The sequence below is a fragment of the Polyodon spathula genome, chromosome 5, assembly GCF_017654505.1.
Source record: "Polyodon spathula isolate WHYD16114869_AA chromosome 5, ASM1765450v1, whole genome shotgun sequence".
Lineage (NCBI taxonomy): Eukaryota > Metazoa > Chordata > Actinopteri > Acipenseriformes > Polyodontidae > Polyodon > Polyodon spathula.
This window is the reverse complement of record NC_054538.1, coordinates 54,548,584-54,569,435: the sequence shown is the minus strand read 5'-3', so window position 1 is coordinate 54,569,435 and position 20,852 is coordinate 54,548,584. Positions and strand designations below refer to the sequence as shown.

The window sequence follows — 20,852 nt, the reverse complement described above, 5'->3', positions numbered from 1 at the left end:
AAGCCTTTTGAAGCATTTTGTTCAGTAGGGTTCGCTCGCCGATGTCGAGTCGCATGAAGTGCTTCATGCTCAGTGCAAGGTACTGTAAACCCGCATAACCCAGTGTCTCAAGTGAAAGGCATCACTAATGCAATTATACATTTTCTAGGCAGACTAGAACGTAGCCTATAATTTAAATATGCTGCACCTTTCTGGTCTGTAATGCTGAAGTTTGAGTGACATATTCACGGCCAGTGCCATCGGTAAATGCAGCAAAGTTAATTTTACAGAGATTAGCGGTGTTTTTCATTTCCTCTTCTACAAAAGAAAAACTGTATCTCGAACCATACTTTATAGAGCAAGTTAGAAGCTGTTTTTTTCACTCAAAGTTCTAAACGCATACAGCTTCTTCAGATCTATTCTTGAAATCAGCTTGTTATGATTTACACAATTTAAGCCACGAGAAGCTCCATGTTTAACTTGTAGATTTAAGTGTTGTTTTTGTCGTCACGACTATTACTTTACTGTGTAGAAGGTTATGATTTGATTAGGAAAAGCTACTGTCCAGTGTATCCAAATTCAAACAAAGTTAATAAGAGAATAACAGGATTTTCCATTTTGCTATATTTTTATTTACAGCGTTTTATTTTCAAAATACCGATAATTCTACGCACATGGTGACATTTATACACAAGATAAGAGGTATAGGAATGTTTGGAAATGCTCTCTGCGATTGGCTGATTTCTCCTATGTGATTTATAATATTGCACAGATTGAATGTTTGTTCTTACCGAGGTATCCAGGATGGTATAGTCTTTTAAAGTGTCCTCAACAGTTTTTGACTTCAATTCTTCTTGCAGTTTGTCATTTTCAAGAATCACCACCCCGATCCGTTGTTTCATCCCAGAGAGCTCGTCCTGGAATAAGATACAATATCTTTAGAATAAAGTTTGAAAAATACTATTGGGCTTCTATTAAAATATAATTGTATTACCCTGTAGAATCATTACTAGAACCACGAGAAGACATATTGTTACCATCCATGGCAGGCCTGGGGTCAATTCCAATTGTAATTGTGAAATTTGTAATTAAATGCAATTACATTGTCAATGTAATTACAATTGTAGTTGAAAAAAAATGTATATAGAAAGTTTCTGAACGCGTACCTGTGATTACTGCTTGGGGGAATACGCAGAGAAAATGTTAAATGTGTGGAGCTCTTTTTGTTACTTTTTAGTGTAACTGTAATAAGAATGGCAATCACTGCAGCATATTGTAACAACAATTGTAATGCACTGTAATTGTAATTACAATTATAACGGACCCCAGGTCTGACCCACAGCCATTCAATTTGGTTTTACTGTTGTTACTGTTACATTGCTGGGACAATGCAACCACTAATTGTTTCAGTTTGACAAGTTAACCAGCAGAGGGAGACAGAAACACAGTTAGATGCCAACTTTACACTGTCTACTCATGATGCCAGACTACATTCCTGACATTATCACAGTGTCTTTCTGTTAGCAACACAGACGGGGACTGAGAAATGTACAGTACTTCTAAGTTAATGATAAAATTGGCAAGCAAGAAAATGAATACGTTGGTCAACTGTTTCTGTGAAGCACATATTAGAACTATACAAAAGTGAAGACCTTTTAAAATTATTACAATACCGGTAATGGCTTGTAAGTGGCAAAAACTGAGCTGGGACAATGAAGGTGAGCAGGCTACAATAACACAATTAGGTAATAAAATAAACTATGAAAAGTACAAGTACAAAACAGATGGCAAGTGTCATTACACTATGTAACACAATTTTTGTTCCTGGGTAGTAAGTGTTATTTCCTAATTGCTTATGCCTCAAAAGTATAGAAAATGGCTATTATTCCCCACAAACTTTGCTTTTGTGACCAGGACAGTGATATTTAAAAATATCACTATTTCCAATGGGAAAACGGGCAAATGCGTGTCTTTTCGTTCACATAAAGTCAGAAAAAAACAACATATGAATCCAAATTAACATGTATTTATACTAAAGTAATACAAAAATGACTACAAAAGATTTAGAAGTGAGTAGTTTTTCGAGATTTACGATTATACTGTATTTACAGTAGTTCTGCTGTATAAAGGGTGAACATCAATATGATAACAGGCTGTTTGCATTGCTGTAAGATAGTATTGACCAGTGTATTTATGACTATGGTGTCAACTTATGGGTCACGGAAATAAAAACTTTTTTTTTTGCCTTCTTTTGAGTGTTTTGGTCCATTACTACGATTATATTTTTTCTGTAAATACAGCTCTGAAATATAGTGCTAAATCTCTCTCTCTCTCTCTCTCTCTCTCTCTCTCTCTCTCTCTCTCTCTCTCTCTCTCTCTCTCTCTCTCTCTCTCTCTCTCTCTCTCTCTCTCTCATTTCAAACAACACTTACTGTAAAAAGTCAATTCACTTCAATTATTTTGAAAAAGATATTGCAGGGCTATGTACAACGAAGGAAGAAGCTAGGGAAAGTAATGTGTTGCTTGTGTTGAAAATCAACATTTTCAGATGCTTTTTTCTTGTTTGTCTCTTTAAAACAAAAAGCAGACTGAAGACTTTAATAGCACAACTTTTCTACATCACTACTTTAAACATTGTTTTCCTGGTAGCAATACAATGAACATACATTAGTCCCCAAACTTCCCTTTTGTTTCTAGACAAACAGCTCCTGCAGAACAAACCTTGCAAAACATGACTTCCGCCTCCAGATGCTGAATGTATTCGGACTGGCTGTTAATAATAGGGACGAGATCTTGAACAGCTGGCAAATCAGCATCTCCTTTTTCTGAAGGCTTCTGAAGAATTAAGTGGAACATAATTACCAATAGTACATGTACTAACATTAATATATACTAGGGGTTTTAATCTTGACAGGTCCTACTGATCGATTAATCACCCGATCTATTACTGTTAATCACACCTGTTCGAAATTGTACTGATCACTTGCTGTGCTGTGACACACAACATCCAGTTAAACCTGTGCAAGCATATATACTGGCAAAAAAAAAAAAAAAGTTTGTATTTACATTTAGGCATACAAGGAGAATGACAACAGTAACAATTCTAGCAGCAAAATACACTGGTTCACTGACAGCGGAAGACAGGCTACAGTATTTGAAAAAGCTGACTTTGTCAGAGAGGTTCTAACCGATTCATATGATGAAAGTGATGTGAAGACAACTCCAAGCAACACAACATATTATCATAATGATATTTACTGCAGATGATTCATACTGTCAGCTAATGTTTAATATACTGTGAGAGGATGGCGCCACTGGCACTGCTGTTGTTTACCAAGAAGGGAGATTCAGACACAGAAGGTACAATGAAGCACTAAAACGCATGTTTATTAATAATAATAATAATAATAATAATAATAATAATAATAATAATAATAATAATAATAATATTACACAAAAGGCAGGAACAAAACAAACGGCGAGACAAAACAAAAGGGTAAACAAAACATTAACAGTACTACAGGATGAGATATGCACCTAAATATATACACAAGACATGAGAGCAGGCAACATGAAAACCACCACCTCTCATCAACATCAAATCCCACACCCGTGATCAACCTATTTATACACCGATGGCTGGCGCATTAATTAATCATGTACTCAATTCCCTGCTCCAGCTTCATCCCCATGTGTTTTGACAGGAAGCAATTTAACCCCCTCCTTGCCAAACCGATTATTCCCCATCACCAACACATACACACGCGCCCTGCCACATATACATATCTTTCCTTCCATGTAATTTGACAGTTTGAAAATATTTGCTTACGTGTAATTGGAAGTTAGCCAAAATGAGACACTTGGCTTTCAAGTTTCAGATGAGCAAAGATAACTTAATGAGTGCTATTTCATTTATTGAGTGCTATTTTATTTGAGTTAGCTGCAGAAAAAGTGTGATATAGCTGTTCATTTTCTGATACCGTTTGAAAGGAAAACTTTGAATACATATTTTTTTTTTTTTTTTTTAATTCTTTTGACTAAGATGATACGATACTTGTAGTACTACCATGAAAGGGAAGCACCGATGAGAAAATGTTGCAAGAAAATTGCAAGTTGCAGTCTTTTTTCTTCATTATGAGATGAGATATTATGAAATACTAGCTATACCTTTCAGCTGCTCTTTTGCGAAGGTCTTTTCGTGCAACGTTTTATGATACCGCACTCAGGAAGACAAGATTAATCAATACCATGTATTTAAAATCGATCAATGCCCACAGGTGTGATTGATTGATTAATCATTAACCAATTTAAACCTCTAATATATTTTATTCGCCACAGGAGGCTATCCTCCTAAAACGAATACCACAAATAATCATTCACTAATCTGTGTATACCACAAGTATATATTTTTAATAAAACAGCAACAAAATGTGAAAAAGAAAAGAAGACAAACACCTGTTACAAAGTTGCAAAACTATTACAAACCTATTTATTTTAAGACAGTAAGTGTAGGTTGTTTATGTCTATTTTGTTAACCATTTTTTACCTTTTGAAACTAAATTGCAATTTACAACTTGGCGTACACAGCTTTGGAAATCTGGATGTAAAATACTGCATAGTTTAAAAATTTGATTTAGTTTAGAGCTTTTTAATTTTGTAATTTGAAATTATTTATATTTGCTACAGAAGGCACTCTACCTTGGGTGATGTTTTTCTTCTACTTGTAGGCGTGCTGGGTGCAGATTCCCGTTCTTGTTGACGAAGCAACGATCTCAGCTGATTGACTGTAAAATGAATAAACAATTACCGGAGTTGGCATTAAAAGCACTCAAAGCACAACAGCTGTACAAATGAATTTTATTCTGTTTAAAAATAACCTGATGAATTTTCATGAATTGACTTCTATTGTTTGAAATAAAAACAAAGACCTACAACAAATGTAAGTTACTGACTGGATTTTGCAATCGCCAAGTTTGAATTCTACCTGCGTGGCTGTGTTGTAGGTCTTTCCAGGTCATTTTCAAGTCTCCCTCTCTCCACCCGCCTGTAATCCGAGGACTGCCGTGAGCCATTACAGACCCCTTCTTTGGCGAAAAAGCAGCTTCTGCAGAGGGCTGCTCTTCTAACACACTCTTCAGCTGTGTCATGCTTCTGCTGGCTCTGTCTGTGGAACAAAATGCGTGTTTTTACTTACAGAATCAAAATCACTTTAACTTAGTGACTGGGGCAAATTGTGAGATGAACTATATTTTGTAGTATTTATTAATGTACTTATTTTAATGTATTGCTTTTTGAAAAAAAAAGATTGCTAATTGTATTGACTACATTCAGATAGTATGTAATAAGACAAACACCCAGTGAAAATACCATAAACCCTGAAATGACTGTAACAATCACAGGGAAAGATAAAACAAATAAAATAAACACAAGGCAACATTTAATTTTTTGACCGGACCTGGAGTTTATCAACTTAAATAGGATGGGTCCGAGATATCTCTAAAGCTTTCTAAATATGAAAACCAATGAAGAAAGTAAAATCTCGCATGGATTTCCTGGCTCGAACAGTCCATATTAGCAATGCAATTGTTATTTCTATGGGTAAAGCAATCCCAATTAATCTGCTCCATTGGAAGGCAGGGTCCATCCATCCACAGTGCTGGCACAGTAATGTATTCCTGCACTTAAGTTTTCCGAAGCAGATTAAATTCTTTGGAAATACCGTCAATGAAAACAGACGAAGACTGTGAATACAATAGGAAATCAACACATCTAACATCCAATATAAAACATACTACTGTACGGGCCATTGGTACTATAGTATTTTATACTTAGGGATTTTTGTTTTGTGTAAAGTACATTCGTGCAACCCTGTCATACACACAGATCCAAACTACTATTCTGATGAAAACAGGATTTACATAATACGAGTACGTTAAATAAACCTGGTGTTACGAGCTGTAGAGTTATCATTAAAGATGTAGCATTCAGTTTTTAAAGCAACAAATGGTATTACTCACATAATGATGGATTATACTGTATGTGATCGATAAACGTTGAAATTAAAAAGATATTGGCTTACTTCTGGATGCAGCTCTATTTGTTCTTATTTTAACGGCAGCTGTTTGAATGTTCAAATAAACAATATCATATTGATTAATAGTTTAGTCCAAAACTACGTGTCGGTACTTAGAACGTTTATTTTGTGAATGCACTAAAATAGTAAAAGTATAACAGTCAATTTAACGTAAAGAGATAGGTACGTGTTCAGCCACTGGATACATTATTGTGTAACTTACTATAACATTTTATTTTATGTATTAATTTTTTTACCACAACTGTTTTCCCCATGTCAGTATGCGTTGATTTAGGGACTTCTGGTTCTAAGCAAGTTAAGGACATTTATGGAGTTGCCGATGTCTACCTACAGTACTGTATGCTTTGGTTACCGAGCTGCTCAAAAAAAAAAACCCTCACCTCTCAGACCCTTCTTATATTCTTCCAAAGACTCATCAATCTCAGTCTGTAAATCCCAGGAATGACTCATTAATAACATACTTTCTGAAGACGATTTAGATGTCAACACAGCATGTATCTCAAATTAGCCCTTTAACTGCAGCGCTCGCAAACCGAACCAATCACTTTTCTGTTTATGGGGATTGTAGTGTTTTCTTGACCAAACCTGTGTTCCTTTGTATTCAAGGGGCACCCAAAAAAACTACAAATACCAGAACTGCGACTGGTTAAAAAATCTGTTGTCAGGAGGCAGACCAACAGGTTGCTTCGTTGTTTGGTATTGGGTTTATCAACCACACCCCTTGTAAACTATTTATACTCCCTTGTTCATTCGTCAGAACAAACGTCAATCAAACTGAATATTCGCTAACGAATTTTTTGTGCAGAACTCGTGATTCATTGGTTGATATCAAAGCCAATCATAGATATTGATCATCTTTTTTTTTTGTGTCAGTTATGTACACGGATTCCTCTGTGTAGTTGCCAATCACTTTGAAACCACTCCTACCCGGGTCGTGTTGGAAGGGGTGACGCATGAACACAAAGCTGTAGTCTGGCTCTCCTGGGCTGCGATGTGTGAGGGATAGCGTTATTGCTGAGCAACGGGACACATCGAAGAGCAACGAACACACAGGGTTGGGTTGGGCATTGATTGTATTGTACTCACTCACACGTCAACGTTGGATATATACAATAGCACAGAAAAGGGTAAGTGACAAATACGATGTATATCCATCTTGTGTTATTTTATATATATATATATATATATATATATATATATATATATATATATATATATATATATACACACACACACACACACACACACACACACACACACACACACACATATATATATATATATATATATATATATATATATATATATATATATATATATATATATATATATACAAATACTGTGATATGTATGAGGGTTTCTGAATCATTAATAAGAGAATGGTTTCTTAAAAAATGTTTGTTTTTGAAATAAGCATGTCATGCAGTAGTAGCTGGGCATGTCTGTCTGCATCTCCCAATCCCAGCGCAGTTGTGATACAACCACCGATTTGAAAAGACGGGGGAAATTAGGAAGACAAAAATATAGGGTCTGGTGTTTGTTTGTTTGTGCACTTTGTTGCAACGATTGTAAGAGGTATTACATTTACATTGTATCCATTTTCATCGACGCGCGTTGGCATCTCATCACATGTAGCATCATTCATGAATTATAGCATCTGCTGAATTCTATTCTGTGTCGAGATGGTAAACTACAGTGTCACTATCACAGCTTCGAAGCGGTTCAGTTAATATAAGCCATGTTTTATTTTTAGTAATTGTTGATCACTAAACAGATTCAAAACTACCAGGCTGTTGGAGACAAAACGAGTAGTACTGTACTGTAGTTAAAAATCTAATTGTTGTCTGAAAAGATCTTGAACACCACCAAGAGTAACTACACGGGTGGTTAAAAAAGCAATGCCAGTAGATTTCCTGCGATAGACGATTGCCATGTATTGTGTACCTTAGCACACGATACATGTGTGCAGTTGTGAAACCGACAAACCTGGAGGCAGATAGTTGTGCACTAGCAGTAATATAATGGCAATGGGTCTGCGCTGTGTGCTGTCCACCTTCTGAGTTTTCTATGGTTCTGTTCTGTTTAGGTTCGGTCGTGACGTGCTAAAAATGCTAGAATGTCCAACTAAATAATACTGCATTTTAAATTAATTGGTAAGGTAACAGGGCCACCACTACTTTTTCAGAATAAATAAATAAAAATGTCATAGCATCTGTGTAGTTGAAAACATACTTTATTTGTACATGCACTATGTAGGTTCACTAGCAAAAACCGAACCTCTTCCACAAGAATCTGCTTCATGGTTTGATTGATGTTCAAGAAAAAATACGATTTTGTGATCTCACCCATCACAAAATCTCACCGGAGTATGAGTTGAGTCTGATACAGTTTTGTTCTCCTTTAAGAATGGAGGAGGGGATTCCTTGAGATGCCATTCCTTTACTATTTAGACAGATCCCACTGTGGTCAGACTGGATGTGCCTTGCAGCAATGAAATATATCAAATTAATAATGCAGCCACAAGGGACTGAAAAAAACTGTATGGAAAGTTGTGATGTACAAACTGCACAACTGTAAGACTACATCTCTTTTAGATGCAACTTCTTGGGATGGTTTTATAATTTGTTGCAGACTGTGAGGAATGTAACATGTAGGGTAAAGGCACTCAAATTAACCAGTATAAAACCAGTGGATGGCACACAGCCTCCTACCCCTATACAATGAATACAGTGAAAAATACATGGTGCATTACTTTCCGAAATATGATAACTGAATGATGGGCCAACTACAAGAAAGTGTTTTTATATTACAGTTTCTATTAAGTTTCTACTGATACAAAGCAACATCTGTGAGTTACAGGAATCTCCATGAATGTTCTGAACCAAAATCTAGAAAATCCAGAAATTCACCACAGACAGATCTGACTTGATATTTTTGCCGTTGGGATCCATACAAAATTGAAAATCTAGATGCAATACTAACAGCAACTGCTACTGATTCTTAATGATGTAAAAAGCTCTAAGACACTACAGCTCAAGGTATAAATGCATGCTACCACGCATAATAGTTTCTCCAAGGTCTGCAGCTCTATGGGTCTTTTTATTGATGGACGTGGTTATTGGCTTGTTTAATACAGCCTTGAGAGTCGCAGAGGTAGTAGTCTACCTCACCTGTAACAGCTAGCTTTCATTTACCTACTGTATAAAGCAGTACTAAACACATTCCTCTGCATTTTATGCACTAAATACTTTTTTTTAAAACTGTTTTCTAATTTCACATGTGCTTGAAATGCCAAAGAGAAAGGAAGTTATGGAGGCGTAGAAGTGTCCACAATATGCAGTTACCAGTAGTTCATCATTTTGAGTTTTTGAATAACTGATCCTTTAATTTGTGTAAGGATGTGTAAAAAAATGTCAAAGTAATTGTGGGTGGGTAACTTTGACCTCTTCTTCAAAGCATTCTTCCTTAGTTTTTCACAGGAAGTGTTTCCTGTTGTGCTGTGCTCAGTCTGGAAAGCAGAAGTGATTTCAGTTTACTGTATATGCCAACTGTTTAAAGAACTCTCCCTGTTAAACGTACATTGTCCTAGTTAACTTATTGCCAAAGTTACTATATACCAAATGAGACAACAAGATGGGAACTTTACATTTATGGAGTAGTATCTTATTTTTTTAGGCTTGATGTACTGTAGCAGAAATAGAATGCCAACAGATTCCAGTCCTAAATAAATACAGTATACAGGAATATGTCTGTACAAACTGATTTGTTATTGTAAAGACCCGAGACTCTAGTTCTTCCCTAGAGGTGCCAAAGGCACTCTCCTCAAAAGAGACTACTCACAGTACAGCCCAACAATGAAACTGAAATGTTTCCATTATTTGTCTTTTTAAATCCCAAAGTTGTAAGAAGTGTTGGGATGCGCGTCTGCTGTGACATTTAACTCAGCTGGGATATAAAATCACCAGAAACCACCATGATTGGTTGTGCTCTGATCTACCATAAAATAACAGCAAGGTACTAAACATGTACAACAGCAACAGCAGGCATGACATACAGTGAGTATTTAACCTGAGAATTGCTCCTGGTGGAAAAGGGTTGTTAAAACTGCTTAAAACCTTTTCTGGGATGTCAGATAGTGCAGACAGCTGTAATAGGCTTAGAGATGACATTTGAGAAATGCACCAAGACTTTATTTAACTTTGCCTGATTCTGAAAGGAGTTTTTACAGCCTGAGCTAGAAGAAAGTTACACCTTGCATACTATTTTTACTTTATTACAAACTTAAATTTCTACTTCATGGCAATAGCAGCAATTAATCTAATTACTGTTGTAACAGATATAAATACCTTTAAACATTTTAGCTCTATATAATCACACCTCCCCCCCCAGGAGTAATTTACCTAAATAGATACTTTAATTTCTGAAACTTTAATAACATAATATGCATGTTGTATGATTCGCTAGTGCCCTTTCTGCTTATATCATCACTTCCCATGCTTATTATTACATCAAAAACAGATTGCTTCTGAAAACACTCCTCAAAGCTGAGTGTGAGGATGCATATCAACATTGTGATGCGTACTGTAACCCATAGATGGATTATTGTGTGCTGAAGTCTGTGCAGTACTCGCGTATTCAGAAGATTTTTGGATGGAATAGTTAGTAAGCATGTTGTTAAACCTTTTATAATAGACTTGCAATACACTTACTGTAAGTTGACCCTTTTATATTTGCCCTCCAGATTTTTTTTTTTATATTTATAATCGCTCCTCCTAACATGAAAAAATTGCCAACATCACCGACAGTTTTTCAGTTTAAACTTCCATATCACATTTTTTTGCAGGTGCTGGTTCAGTTTTTTCACCAGAGACACATTGTAATTGCTTGAAACATACAACAAGAAGAAAAGCACAATGTATTTTAGCTGTAAAGCTATCAAAAACATCAAAATAATTAAGATGGTTAAAACCACTAAAGATTCCCAGTAAGTTTACTCATGAAGAACCACCACTATACACCGCATGCTGGACCTAACTGGTCAGTAATCACAACCAGCTGAACTGTGTACAGTGCAAACCCTTATAGTATTATAAAGGACACTTTAATTTGAAAATAAAGTTGGGACATGTCATGCAAAGAAGCTGGACTGTTTTATGTGCTGCTGCATCAACTCTGTTGTTTATCATACAGTTAGTTTGTCTATAATGTAGGCAGAAACAAAGATTGCTTGAAACAGGCTTTGTACGGTTGGTGCCTGACTTGTTGTAAACATCTGTGTTGGTAAGTGCTCTAGGTCTTCTATACAGCAAAGCTGATCATCTACTGATCATAGTCCAGATCAGAGTAAACCAATCCACAAGAACACAGTAGATCCTTGTACACTGTACTGTATGATGGGTTCGGAATTTGATGACACAAAGCACAGTAAAAAAAAGAACATGAACTGCAATTCTGACATCTATAATCATGACAGGGGATTAAATTAAGCAGAGATTTAGTCTCCTTCAATGGGAAACCAGTCCGAGTTTACTGCAAAATAAAATGAGCTTGTCTGATGTAAAAAAAGGGGATTGAATTGCACGTAAATCATAGCCATTGTTGTGTTTTACTGTGCACTTACATTTGACACGAAGAATAGTAAAAAAAGATTTAATTACAGTAGTGTTTTAAAAGTCCATAACTTTTTTTACTATCATTTTGAACTTCTTGTAACCCCTAGAGCTGTGCCAGTGATTTTTAGATTTGTATTCTGTTGTGCTGGACTGGGCAACACAAGCTGTTGTTCATGTAATAAAAAATAATTAAAAAATGGATGTACAGTAAACCCTTGTCTGTGTTTCTGATTTGACTTGTTTTTCATGTATTGTAACAAATAATAATTACGAACCAATGGCCATTATTTGAGTATTAAGTAAGAATAAATTGAATTAGTTGTTGGTCCGCCAGTGTGTTCTTTTTTGAAGACCTGTTTAACTCGGTTTCATTCTCTTGTCCTATAACACTTGTTAAAAGGGTGCTACTGTCACAGATCCCCCATCATTCTTTTGAAGATCTTTTTGTTATTTGCTTTTTTAAGGTTCTTGAGGACATACAAATACAGCGCTATAGCCTCACATGGTTTGATTGCAGCTAGACCGTTGAGGTGAGTTTGAAACTACAGAACATGTAGTGATAAGGTACAATGAAGCAGCAGGTATGTTTCTTCAATAACACTGTCTTTGAGATATCTGCAAATCTTAAATTTACTGTAAGTGTAAAATACAAGCAAAGAACCAACAGAACTTCGGCAGAATTAAAAGGAGGGCCAGTGATAATGTTATCGGTGTATTAGAAAATGGATGTTACCACATTTAGTGGAGCTGGGATCTCTCTCTCTCTCTCTCTCTCTCTCTCTCTCTCAACATGAAAGAATGTCTCGGAAGCCAACAGCGGGTAAGAATGTTTGTTTGTTTTTTTGTTTTGTTTTTTTAAGCCTTGAGCTTTAAATACAGGCTATAAAACTTTGAATGCCATTTTTTTATATACATATTTTAATGGCAAGCCAAAGGTTTAGATTCACTGAGCTTAATATATTATTTCCATCCTTGCACAGGGAAATCAGCTCAGCATAGATTATACTGGTAAGTATCTGTGTCATGATAACTAGATTTCTGTCAGGTTGCAACAGTGAGTTGTTGATCCTTTGCTATCAAGAAATGCTGTACAGTTCTGGGAGCTCTGCTTTTAAACAGTGTTCAGTGGGTAGAAGAAGGATTTAGTTTGACTTGTAATTTTAAACTGATTCATTTTGAGTGTGCTTGAATAGCATCCCTGTTCATTGTGGAGTCAAGATGGGTTTAATGAACGAGTGCTTCAAAGACTGACAATGTATTTTTTATTTGTTCCTGCATTGCAGCACCTTCACACTATTACCAGAGTAATTTCAAGAAGTTAAAGGGATACTTTATATGATCTACATTTTCCTTAATTTCTTTAATATCCAATTCATGTGTGTGTGTTGTATGGTTACTTTATATCAGTATTTGTCATGCTTCCGAAGGCAGATTTTCTGAAGGTAGAGAAGCTTAGTCACTGTGTACTGAAGCCCATACTGCAGTGTAGGTGAAGCATTCTGCACCGAAACCTGTGCAACACTGGTATTCTTCCCCCACCTCACTTCAATAAATCAGCCTATAGGAGTCTTTATAGAACAAATTGCTGGAATACTGTACTAGTAAGCATGGCAAGTAGTGATATCAGCAGAAATAACTGCAGTATAGACAGTTATAAAGCACATGTAATCGAATATTAAATGGTTGAGAAATGAAGTATTAAAAATGTAGATGAAAGTGTATATATTATCCCTGTATATTTACCATGTTACATGAACTGCTTATAATTTCTATTGCTTTTTGGAAATACTTGCTGCCATACCTTGTTTCTGCATAATAACTCAGTTGAGGAGTGGGGAGAGTGCTGTCAGTGGTCGGGTATATTTATGTTAAAGTCCCATTACATACAAGTTTCCAAATTGGGGGGGGGGATCTCCTTGAGAAATACCTTTGTGCATCCCCTGTGTTTACTGTTCGTCAGTCAGAAAGCAAGTGTTCCAGCTACTCTGTTGCCAGACAAATCTGTGATGGTGAAGACAGATAGCAAATATCTGCAATGAAATGTAAATGTAAACTCATTTGGTTTTGATCTCATGAAATGCAGACTATACCCCCAAAAACATGTGGCCACAATAAAAGCAAAACACTTATTTAATTAAACGAGTATGCCTGTAGTAAGTGTTAACAGTGCCTGGCTACACAGGAGGCCTTCTGTACAGTATAAGGAACTTGTAATTTATTGTCAAGAGAGATATTTATTAAGATTGCTTCACACTGGAAATGGTTGATGGGGAGCATTTAAATGGATGAATTTGACAAGAAAGATTTGTGGAAGAAAAGTGTTAATCCTTACCAAGCAGTTTATGAATGAAGTGGGTAAAAATCCTAAACAGATAATGTGTCTGATATTCAGTTGACCATGTGTCTGGTGTAGCTGGTAGAAATCATTATATTCAACAGAATGTTCCAGAAACACCTGGCTAGGCTGGTCAAGGTTATGAAGAAGATATGTGAAACCAAGCAAGCGAGCTCTATTGTTTATGGGCTGCAATATTTCGTACATGTCCTTTCCCTAGGGAATTGCCACTGATGTAACAAAAATGAATAGTGGTTCATGGCCTAAAGTCCAGCAACTTACAGAAGTCAGGTTGCGCCTGGCATCTTAACATAGGCAGTGTTTGGGCAATTATGCCGCCATTGTACGTCCACTCCATGATATGAGAAGGGGTGCAAATGCAAACATGCCATTAAGAACTCAAACAGAGACTGATAACTCCTATTTAGTAATTCATAAGATTGTTTTAAACAGCAAAGTTGAGGTAAGTTATGTACAGTATACTAATACCAGTGTTTCCCCTAGGAAATCACATAGGCAAGGTGGTGGGGGTTTGCTGTTATTTTTTGCACAAAAAGTGCAGGTGTCGTCTGTGCAGCTTATTTTTTATATTCGGAAAAAGAAAGTCGGTAAACCTCCAGGCTTCAACACACAAATCTTAATTCATGCAAGCAAAGTGAAAATTGATCATTGGAGGAAGTGTCAAAATAAGTGAAAATACTCTCCCATATGGATTATTAACAGCATTATACTTCTTCATTGGTAATTTACGCTATTCACATTGTATTATCGTTAGTTACACAAAGCATTTCCTTTAGAGTTACAAATCGTCAACCTATTATTTATTTTTTAAAGGTTGTAAACATACCATGGTCAGTGTTGTATAGCCAGGGGCTGTACCTGGGGTCTTTTACCCATTCCAGGGCTCTATGTTTGGATTTTTAAACACTGGCCCCTTGGACCACTGAGCTACTGTTTTTACTGGCCCGGATGCAATTTTATCTGGCTCAATATCTTTTTTCATGATGGTTTTTATTTTCAGTATGTGTATGGTAACCAAAGAGAGCCCACACCTCAAAAGAAGGTGGCTAAATGAAGCCTTTCAATATATTGTAGCATGCACAGGGGAAGGCAGCAGCAGGGCTGGTATATGACGTAATCACGTACAGAGACATAAGCCCGATATATGCTCCTTGCACCTTATAGTGGTATCGGCACTATGCTTTAATGCGAGAGGTCCCTGGTTCACGCCCACCCTCCGCCTGCGTGTGGATTGCCTCGCCCTGTGTGGTACGCCTGCCTGCAGGGAACTGAGATCGCTACATTGGTGTCAGAGGTCGATGCAGGTACCCCGGCACAAACTTCTTGGACTGTAGCCTGGTGAGCAAGTCCCGGGGCGGACTTGAGGCTGACAGGGGAGAGTGTAGCATGCATGGGGAAAGGCAGCAGCAGGGCTGGTAGTGGAGAGTGTAGCGTGTATGGGGGAAGGCAGCAGCAGGGCTGGTAGTGGAGAGGGTAGCATGTATGGGGGAAGGCAGCAGCAGGGCTGGTAGTGGAGAGTGTAGCGTGTATGGGGGAAGGCAGCAGCAGGGCTGGTAGTGGAGAGTGTAGCGTGCACGGGGGAAGGCAGCAGCAGGGCTGGTAGTGGAGAGTGTAGCGTGCACGGGGGAAGGCAGCAGCAGGGCTGGTAGTGGAGAGTGTAGCGTGCACGGGGGAAGGCAGCAGCAGGGCTGGTAGGTAACATAATTACGTACAAAGACATAAGCCCGATATACACTCCTGACATGTTATGTCAGTCTTAAACCAGCTGTTATTTGCAGATTAAACATAAGGACCTTAATTAATTATGCAATGTTTGTGATAGCAACATTCTACAGTAATCATATTCTGTTTGAAAATGTTGACATGTTGAATATAATGACATACTAAATGTTAAGCAGAACAACGCAGTGACTAATAAGAAAAGGCAAGATAGTTGAGATGGAATGTTCCTTTTTTTAACTCTGGGCTCAATGTTAAACATCTACTGTTGACTTTCAGTGGATGGATGGAGTAACGTCAACATTTGCAATGACCATTAAAAGTACAACCAGGTATCCTTGTTTTGAATTATTTACAGGCTATTGAATAAACAAAGTAACTTGACTTAGATCCATCTGACGTCAGTACTTGATGGCTAGTTGTAATTAGTAATGTTAAACTATTGTAATGTTGGAATGTATTTTCTATTGTTTTGGCCAGGTTACAATATTTGCACTATTCAGATTATTTTATAAATATTATTTGTTAGAATTAAACAGATGTAGAATAGTTAGGTTGCTATATGATAGGTGTTATTTTATTCTGAATACACTACAGCAAAAATTATTATTTGGTGGTTTGTGCAATATTACGCTACTGTTGCTTTAATTGGAAGGGATACGCGCTGTGATGTTCCTGCTCATTGTACTTTAATTCAGTTAACAAAAGGAAAAACTTGTGCCTAAGGAAATAGGGTATTGAACAAGGAAATCTCATCTTGGACATTGTTTGTACACTTTGTAAACCCGGCTAAATTTTACCAGCTTACATTGTTATGCTGTCTGCTTGTACACATGCATTGCCTTTTATTCTTGGGAGCGTAAGGGACCAGAGTTCAGGTAATTGAATACACAAAAATGTTGCACCCTGTGTATTCAAATAGGAAACTATTTGAAATTCCCTAATCCTAATAATGAACACCATTAAACCAATATTCAGAATAATAACAATCCTTCTCAGAGCGTTGTCCCTTGTGTAGCCTTTCCCAAGTCAGCGCCAATCTTGCAGAGTGATACCAACGAGTCCTGGAAAGATTGTGAACGGCATTTTTGTCCTGAACACATCATCGCATCCCAGATGAAAAAGTGACAGTTCGATCACGTATCTGGGTATCCTTCTGGACATTTTACTGTGAGACTGGATGTGATGTAAATGAAATGTTGAATTCACAACAAATGAAGCTGCTGTTTTATCTGCAAGTCTGGGAAACTGACACCAAACAAGGCAGAACTTTACTTTTTTTTTTTCCCTGTCAATGAAGCCAGATGAAGCCTCCACTCTAAATGTTCTTAATTTTTTTCCATAACTACTTTCTTTATGATTTAAGCGCTTCCCTTAGTTGCACAAATCCAAATTTGTAAATAGTTTTAATCTTGTTTTATATATAGTGCCATTCATAATGGACCACCATCACAAAGCACTTTACAAGATACGAGACTAGGGTGTGTGGTCTGCATCAGTTGCAGAGTCACAAGAACGTCTCACCTGAAAGACAGAGCACAAGGAGGTTAAGAGACTTGCTCAGGGTCACGCAGTGAATAAGTGTCTGAATTGGGATTTGAACCACAGACCTCCTGGTTACAAGCCCATTTCTTTTACCACTGGACCACACAGCATTCAATTTAAGAGTTGCCATGTGGCAGGAACGAACACCAACAAAGCACTTCGGTACGCAGTCTCAGAATCTGACCAACAAATATGACGTGCGGCAGGAAAGTTAGGATTATTTTGTAGTAATGTTTTTTAAAAAATGGTTTGTAAATTAATTTTCAGCTTTTTGGCACACTGGCCCATTTTCCTAGATTCATGAAACAGAAGATATATATATATATATATATATATATATATATATATATATATATATATATATATATATATATATATATATATATATATGATACTAGTTAAATGTAAGTTGCTTGTGGGGAGGCGAGGCGGCGCAGAAGCCTTGCAGAACCTGTTCCGGTTTTCCAATTTTGTAGGCCCGGTGGCTGCCTTTTTTTACCCTGCATGCCTGTAGAATGGTAGGAAACCACTGAATACCTGTGAGGGAACTATGGCAATTGTGTTGAAACCACCTAAAATAATTTTACATATAATTTAACTAATAAAGAAGGCTATAATGAATTAGCCATCTTTGTTGTCATAAAAAGAATAATCACAATGAGATTCCTTTTGACAAGAATTTAACAAGAAAATAAATCAACATTTTAAAATGTAAGAAAAATCAAACAAAAAACATTTAATCTGATCAGCCTCTGCCACATGGAGCAAAAGTACAGTATGCAGTGTCCTTCTGGGGCCCTTGCTGCTGTAATCCTCTTGGTAAAAGTTGGTGTATGCATTTGAGTGGATTAAACGCCTGTGTAATCGTAGGCCTCCGAGGTTATCCTTTGCTGTGGGAAAAGTCTAGTGTATAATACTGCAGCGAATGAGTTTTGTGGTTTTTTTTTTCTCAAAGTAGTTTCTTTCGTGGACTTTTTATGTTTGTACTGAAGTTATTAAAAACATGCATGTGAGTCTCTCCATTGTATTTGTTTCTGTAAATTATGTAGAGCCAAAGAGGGTCATGCTGAGTGGATGGCGGTACCTGCATTATTTGAATTTATCCATTTGTCTCTTGTAATACACTTTACTGTAAACCCCGGTTTATAGCTGTATCATCATCATAATAATACAAAAAACTGAAAACAAACAAATAGAATAGCATGCTACTACTGTGTATTGATACATACTTATGACAGTACATGAATAAAATATGAATGACTCCTGCAACAGTGTGTCACTGCTACTGAATGTTTAGCCTTTCATTAAACATTTGAACATATCTAAGCGATATCGGCCATTAAATTAAATCAGAACATTCTTCCTTTGTTTTTATTTTTCATTGGAAAGCTTTAATAAATTCAGTGGTTCAGGAGATAGAGTGCACACCAGGGGTCATTTTTTATACTGTCCACATTACAGAATTTTGACTTTGCCAGGCTTGCTCTGAAGATAAAAAAATGCTGGTGACTTTATTAAACATGCCAAATATCCATTAGTGCAGGAACAGTAATAAATGATGATTAGAAAACATACCAGGAGAGAATTAAAGAGATACCCATCAAATTGAGATGGTATAAAGTATTTATTGAGTAACACTTCATTTTAGATACTGTAGTTAGTCTACACCATACATGGAAGCCCTGTATTAATAGCATATAATACAAAATTGAATTACAAGGAGATTATGACTTTCACTTACTGTATTATATATCACTCTCATCACTTGGTTGTGCTGAATAGGCAGATCTCGTCTCACTGTCACCATTGCTATCTCTAGCTAAGAAATACTTCATAATACAGTGTATAGTACACATTTATACATATATGGTCCCACAAGCTGGCTGTGGTACTGTACTCTGTGATCAAATCTGATACTGTACCTTAGGATAATTAAGACATTTTGAAATGGCATAGATTGATGTCACAGAATCCCCAAATGAAGGGTAACAGACGGAAAATAATTTTAGCACCAAATTTTCATTATAAAGTTGTTTGTTCTCTATAACTCTTGAATTAGGTCAATTTCCAAATATCTGGAAAACAGTACTCTAAACATTTCATGGGTTAAAAGTATAAACAAACCAAAAATCTTCATGGTGTAACGTGTGATATTCATCTAAATTATGGGTACATAAGCTATTTTTTGCTTGAAACTGCTCTCTTGACATTGTCTTATCTGAATTTGGGGAACACACAGGCATTCCCATTAAGAAAGAATAAAACACAACTCTCATATAGTATATGCTGTTACACCTACAATACTACTGGATCAACTGTAGGAGAAGAAACAGTGACTGGGTTATATATCTAAAGCTGTTGTGTAGCAAGGCTGGGTATAGGCCTCCTGTTCCTTTATTCTTGGTTTGTACTAGTCGCAGCTGTGTATTCATCCTTTAAGATACAGGGGTTTGCTGTAGCATAGGGTGAATGACTCATAACGGCAGTAAGGTTTCTTTTTTCCTGCAGTACGTCATGAAGGGGGGAGGGGGGGGGGAAGGAAAAAAAAAAAAAGAGGAAAAAAAAAAAAAAAAAGAAGATCAGAAGATCAAATAACTGCACAGATGCTTGTCAGCGGGGGTGGGGGGTGGATGTCTTTCAATTTGAAGAGCTTTCAGGCAGGGAACTCCTCTCTCCAGACTTGGTTTTTCAAAATACATGGTACAGACTGGGAGGACCAGAAACTGTGTGGCAACAGTACGAAATATAAATAGCTGTTCATGTTTTAACCAGCGCTGCAACTGGACTTAGAAGGGACGAGCATGCCAAGTCGCTGTCTGCATATATGCAGGACATTCCTAGAGCTGAGCAGGAGTATGGATGCATGAAACTGTTGTACTTTAATCCCTGAGATACTGTAGTTTTCTGAAAAAATATTTCTTAAAGTCGTCCACTAGTAATAATGTACTGTATGTCAGTCAACAAATAAAGGTGTTTTGAAAAAACAGCTTATTGCTGGCATTACAATATACAGACCAGTCGAAAATGAGGGGCGTTGTTACAAAAATATACCATTTTCATAAAATTGCAAACACAGTGTTCATATCAAAATGCCTGATCATATTGTATTCCTTCGCTACTGACACACATTCATTGCACAATAAACACACTGGCTTTGCGTTCAGTACAGTTGGTAAAATAAGTATTTATTGTTTTGTTTTGTTTTTCTTTTTTAAAAGACTTCAAAATTATTCCACAGAATAGACCCCACAAAACAGCTAGTTGCTTTTTTAAACATCTTGGCTCACACAGTACAGGCAGTGCCACATCAGCGTAACGCCCACAAAACCATCTGTTTTCTCGTTATCCAAATAAACGTACAAAAACGTACAAGCATCTTTGCTGGGCTTCTGGGTAGTGTAGTTTTCAAAGCAATCCATTATTTTTTTTATAGGGGAATAACAGCGGCAAAAGACTGCAAAGTTTTTTTTTTTTAAAGGTGTAACTGCAAAGTAGAATTAAATTCCCAAAATGCCAATTCCTTGATTCTGTCAGTGATTCCGTGATC

The 20,852-nt window shown here is 36.7% G+C and overlaps 2 protein-coding genes across 12 annotated transcripts in view; one reads left to right on the top strand and one right to left on the bottom strand.

Annotated features, from left to right (window-relative positions):
• LOC121316055 (serologically defined colon cancer antigen 8 homolog) overlaps positions 1-6,576 on the bottom strand; it is a 147,626-nt gene extending 141,050 nt beyond the window's left edge. For both annotated transcript variants that reach the window (XM_041250775.1, XM_041250774.1), the window contains exons 1-5: positions 6,454-6,576; positions 4,964-5,143; positions 4,678-4,763; positions 2,701-2,814; positions 771-896 (exon numbers count right to left, since the gene is read on the bottom strand). In XM_041250775.1, the coding sequence (XP_041106709.1) occupies positions 771-896; positions 2,701-2,814; positions 4,678-4,763; positions 4,964-5,143; positions 6,454-6,532 (585 nt within the window). In that variant the 5' untranslated portion in view covers positions 6,533-6,576. The remainder of the gene's footprint in view (positions 1-770; positions 897-2,700; positions 2,815-4,677; positions 4,764-4,963; positions 5,144-6,453) is intronic.
• A 407-nt stretch (positions 6,577-6,983) lies between these two features.
• The window catches only part of LOC121316054 (centrosomal protein of 170 kDa-like), a 115,729-nt gene continuing 101,860 nt past the window's right edge, over positions 6,984-20,852 (top strand). For 8 of the 10 annotated variants that reach the window (XM_041250772.1, XM_041250773.1, XM_041250764.1 and 5 more), the window contains exons 1-2: positions 6,984-7,200; positions 12,150-12,215. The gene's annotated coding sequence lies outside the window, so the exon portion shown is untranslated. The remainder of the gene's footprint in view (positions 7,201-12,149; positions 12,216-20,852) is intronic. The other 2 variants (XM_041250770.1, XM_041250763.1) reach the window with 2 other exon arrangements.